Raw genomic sequence first — 5,170 nt, 5'->3', positions numbered from 1 at the left:
TCTTTTTTTTTTTTTTTTTTTCTTTTCAGTTGAGCTCTTTAAAACCATTGTCTTTGAGCCATTAGAAAACCTAGCCAATCGACTCTGAGACTAACCCCGGGAGTGCATTATGTACTCGGTCGTCTCTGATTAGTTTAAGATCCATAAAAATCTAATCTTTTGGGAATAGGTTAGTAACCTTTGTTCATTAAGATTTTATGAATAATCCTTCAATCTTCCTTTGTTAGTAATGTTGCATCTTGTCACATTGGTTATAGTAGATTCCTGGAATAGATATGAACCCTAGAAGTTAATTTTTTTTTAATTGATTCAAGTGTACAATACCTAAAGCAAGCTTGGTTGAGTTGGAAACTAGAAAGAGCAGTACTTTCCTCCATTTTTGCAATTAGTTTCTTTTACTTGGTAGCCTTATTGAAGAAGAATCTGGTAATTATGTGTGTTTCAAATACTTTTGTAGGATAAGTGGCGTAACTTGAGTATTGCCCCCGGTACTCAAGGTTCAACTAATAGGGCACGGCCGACAAAAGTCAAAGAGGAAGAAGGCGTCACTCCACCTCCAGTTGTAACTGATGAAAAAACTACTCCACCTCCTATTGTTAACCCTATTATTCCCCCAGCTCCTACCCTTCCGCGTAAGAAATCTATTGAGTTGATCACTGATCAAAGTGGTAGTAACAGTGTGGTGGATACAAAGAATGCTCCCAGGTTTGTCTTTCTTTCTTTTCTGTTTCTCATGCTTGAAATGGCCGGAACTTGTGCTGATTTTGCCAGTTCCATAAATGCTAGCCTATCAACTCTAATCTTTAATAGATCAATTCATGGATTGCTAACCTTTTCGTGGTTCCCTATTAAAAAGGTATGATGGGATGATATTTGAAGCTCTCTCTGCATTAGCGGATGGAAATGGATCTGATGTCAGTTCCATTTTTCATTTCATTGAGGTTAGCCTAATTCCTCTTTGCTCTTTTTTGTGCTTGCTTTTTAAACTACTTAACAGATTATTTGAGACATTATGGGCACATGTAAACTGTATCTACATTGACTTTTACAACTGGCTTATTACTACTATCCACAATCTTCCTATAATTCGTCCTTCTCAGATGAGAACACCGAGTTCTGAATGTCAAGTCTTATACTACTAATCATCTGTACTTTGATGTTTATATCATGATGATAGTTGTCGTGAAGCTGTCCACTATGGCTATGAGCTATCTGAAAAAATGCTATAGCTCTTGATTTTACTTAAAATTTGGGTCACTCTCTATTATTCTTTTATCCCATTTGGTTATATTATAGCCTTTGTTTTGGACCTTACGACTGAGTGCTGATAATGGTTTGCTGGTGGAAAGAGCAGCCCAGGCATGAAGTACCGCCAAATTTTAGAAGAGTCCTAAGTTCAAGACTGAGGAGGCTTGCATCTCAGAGCAAACTTGTAAAGGTTAGCACCTTCAAAACTGTAAGTCTTGAATCTCACTTTTCTTGTGTGTGTGTGTTCTTTTTTGAGTTCACATTTTTGAATTTCCAAACAAAACCATCTTCATCAAGTGGCGTTTACAACTATCTGGTCCATATCTGTGTGAGCCAATGAAGCACGGTTGTTCTTGAAAGCCTTCTCATGCTATGTATTTGTTTTTTTCCCTCTGTGTTGTTCAATCCAACACATAACAGTTACAGAACTTCTATAAGATACCCGATCCATCAGAAACAAGAACAACACCAGCCCCAAAACCAAAGGAGACACATACGAAGTCCCGGCAATCAAACAATCAGGCTTCTGCTATTTCACTACAGATGATCGAGGAAGCTGCAATAACAGCCGCCTGTAAAGTCGTAGAAGCAGAGAATAAAATAGACATTGCAAAAGCAGCAGGAGAAGAGTTTGAGAAGATGACTAAACTTGCAGAAGGAACAGAACATCTCCTGGTGATAGCTAATGAGATCCATGAAAAATGTATTAAACAGACTCTTTTCTCATTCTTGGCAAACAAAAAAAAAAAAGAAAAAGAAAGATATACATGTCTAACCACGAGTACTATATGTCTGTTTTACAGGTTCTCGTGGTGAGGTTGTGCTATTGGCTTGAGTCTTGGAGACGGACATTTCCTTGAAGCTCATTATCAAGTTCCTACGTTCATCTGCTTGTTGATAATATATAAACAAAACTAATTTACTAGGCCGTGTCTCTCTGTTTGTGAGTAAATTTCAGAGGTTCCTTTGGGGAAACCGCTTTCGTATATCGAATAATAATACTTTACATGTTTTGGATCCAAAACATTTATTTAGACTAATAATAACTTTAAAAAAAAAAATAGTTTCTGCTTTAAAGGGCAAATCGGGAAAGAAGAACATATTTATGTTGTTTTCCTATTCCTACTTTGAAAAGTAAACCTAAAGAAAGGAGGACACGACCGTATTAAGTTATTAGAAGGTGGAACTATAAAAGAGCAGTCTTTAACAGATTTTTGTTTGTTTCTTCTTTCAACTCCACGGCGCAGATCCGAGGAGTTTGGTCTTGTCTTTTTTTCAATCTTTCTCTCTTCAATTTGCTTAACTAACAGCAGGTTTGTTGTTTGAAACCCCTTTCTTATGATTTGTTTTTGGATTCTCATTGTGCTTATAGGAGCATTATAGGAGCATTATAGGGTTTGATGTTGTTTGTTTGATTCGTGTTTGTTTGCTTTCTTCCTGTGCAATGCTGATTCGTTAAAAGAACGATTTTTTTGGTACAAGGACGATGTAGGTTGTTTTATTATTAGTCCGACCTTGATTCAGTAATTTGTTGCATTGATTCCGTTGGATTATACAGTTGACTTTACGAAAAGATGAAATTTTTGTTACATCATAGAGAAAACAAAAATTGAAACTTTGTATGCTTTATTTGAGATTCTGTTCTTTGTTCTGGGATCTGAGATTATATATAAGTTGAATGTTTTTGGGTGAATTTTGGTTTCTTACAATGTCGATTTCAATTCTTTGTTATGCTTCACCAGTCATGGCAGGAATGGCCTCTGATGGAACCCAATACGATCCTCGTCAGTTTGATACTAAGATGAATGCCATGTAAGTCATAATATCTAATATCTGAATCACTTTACACAACAAAATTGATACCATGAACTGAGCTGTGTTATATACTTTGCAGACTCGGCGAGGAAGGAGAGGAAACATTCTACACTAACTATGACGAAGTTTGCGATAGCTTTGATGCTATGGACTTGAAGACTGATCTTCTTAGGGGTATTTATGCTTACGGTAAGTTAGATGTTTCCTTTGACTACACATTAAGTTTTGTTTTCCTTTTGATTGTTTCAAAGCTTTGTTAATATCGCTCTTAAACAAACTCATTGTGCTTCTGTAATAGAGTTTGTCATAATGCTGGTTTGTTCTTTCGTGGTGATTTATTCTTCTAATTATCTCCTTATTCCAGGTTTTGAGAAGCCTTCTGCTATTCAGCAGAGAGGAATTATCCCATTCTGCAAGGGTCTTGATGTGATCCAACAAGCTCAATCTGGAACTGGAAAAACCGCCACCTTTTGCTCTGGCGTTTTGCAGCAGCTCGATTACAGTTTGGTTCAGTGCCAAGCTCTGGTTTTGGCACCTACCCGAGAACTCGCCCAGCAAATCGAAAAGGTCATGAGGGCACTTGGTGACTACCTTGGTGTCAAGGCTCAGGCCTGTGTTGGTGGAACAAGTGTACGTGAGGATCAACGTGTTCTTCAGTCTGGTGTTCATGTTGTTGTTGGAACACCTGGTCGTGTCTTTGACTTGTTGCGTAGACAATCCCTCCGTGCTGATGCAATCAAAATGTTTGTTCTCGATGAAGCTGATGAAATGCTCTCTCGTGGTTTCAAGGATCAGGTTTAGTCTATTCTCCCATTTACATTTTCATTTTCTTTCTGATATAATCAGATCTTTTTTTCTTACAATTTGATTTGAATTCTCTGTCAGATATACGACATCTTCCAGCTTCTTCCTTCCAAGGTTCAGGTTGGTGTTTTCTCAGCTACAATGCCACCTGAAGCCCTTGAGATCACAAGGAAGTTCATGAACAAACCAGTCAGGATTCTGGTTAAGAGAGATGAGCTGACTCTTGAAGGTATCAAGCAGTTTTATGTCAATGTAGACAAGGAAGAGTGGAAACTCGAGACACTATGCGATCTCTATGAGACTTTGGCCATCACACAAAGTGTCATCTTTGTCAACACAAGGCGTAAGGTTGATTGGCTAACCGATAAAATGAGAAGCCGTGACCACACTGTCTCAGCCACACACGGAGACATGGACCAGAACACAAGAGACATCATCATGCGTGAATTCCGCTCTGGATCTTCCCGTGTCCTCATTACCACTGACCTCCTTGCACGTGGTATCGATGTTCAGCAAGTTTCTCTGGTCATAAACTTTGACCTCCCAACCCAACCAGAGAACTACCTTCACCGTATTGGAAGAAGTGGAAGGTTTGGAAGAAAAGGAGTGGCAATCAATTTCATGACAACTGAAGATGAGAGAATGTTGTCTGATATTCAGAAGTTTTACAATGTGGTCGTTGAGGAGTTGCCAAGCAATGTTGCTGATCTTCTCTGAAGTTTTTTTTTTCTTTTCTGTTGCGGCGGCCGGGTAATTTTTTTCTCTGTTTTTACCGAGAAAGTGTTGTTTTTACCCCCTTTTTGGCACCTTTTCAATGCTTTGATACTTTGTTTTCAGGCTACTACTACTACTACTTAGATTTATAGTCTTTTTGCAAAAATGAGAACAGAACTCATTACATGATTTTGCTTTTTGGGAATCAAGAAATTTCGGCTTTATTTATAACTTCTGTTAACGTGACTTGCAAGATAGGATACTCTCCATTTCATAAACTATAATATGACTTTTTGTTAAGTTTCTAGGTTCCTTCCCTTAAGTTTACTGTAGATGTAACACGCATTAGGTAATTATATCGAAATGGTGACGAGCCCCATAAAACTTTCCTCGAATTTATGAAGTAAGCAGCGGCCATGTGTAAATCCAAAGTACATGAGATCTTACAATATTTTCTTAGGATAAATAAACATACAACTGTACTAGGTACTTTAGTAATTAATCTCGTAATAATGTTATTTACTAAATTAACGTAACAAACATACAAACATATCTCATCTAAACCAATATAGCAGAAAACTTCGATAAA

At 37.6% G+C, this 5,170-nt stretch overlaps 2 protein-coding genes across 2 annotated transcripts in view; both read left to right on the top strand.

The window, feature by feature from the left end:
• LOC104751122 (telomere repeat-binding factor 5) overlaps positions 1-2,265 on the top strand; it is a 2,688-nt gene extending 423 nt beyond the window's left edge. The window contains exons 2-6 of the mRNA XM_010473003.1: positions 458-705; positions 857-941; positions 1,355-1,456; positions 1,669-1,951; positions 2,052-2,265. Coding sequence (XP_010471305.1) covers positions 458-705; positions 857-941; positions 1,355-1,456; positions 1,669-1,951; positions 2,052-2,083 — 750 coding nt within the window. The 3' untranslated portion in view covers positions 2,084-2,265. The remainder of the gene's footprint in view (positions 1-457; positions 706-856; positions 942-1,354; positions 1,457-1,668; positions 1,952-2,051) is intronic.
• On the top strand, positions 2,382-4,803 carry LOC104751121 (eukaryotic initiation factor 4A-3). Its single transcript, XM_010473002.2, has 5 exons — positions 2,382-2,561; positions 2,991-3,060; positions 3,143-3,252; positions 3,428-3,858; positions 3,949-4,803. The coding sequence occupies exons 2-5, from the start codon at positions 2,993-2,995 to the stop codon at positions 4,582-4,584; spliced, it is 1,245 nt and encodes a 414-aa protein (XP_010471304.1). The 5' UTR covers positions 2,382-2,561; positions 2,991-2,992; the 3' UTR covers positions 4,585-4,803.

This window comes from Camelina sativa, chromosome 16, assembly GCF_000633955.1.
Source record: "Camelina sativa cultivar DH55 chromosome 16, Cs, whole genome shotgun sequence".
In the NCBI taxonomy this organism is placed as follows: Eukaryota; Viridiplantae; Streptophyta; class Magnoliopsida; order Brassicales; family Brassicaceae; genus Camelina; species Camelina sativa.
The sequence above is the reverse complement of the archived record's forward strand: the minus strand, read 5'-3'. Positions and strand labels throughout refer to the sequence as shown.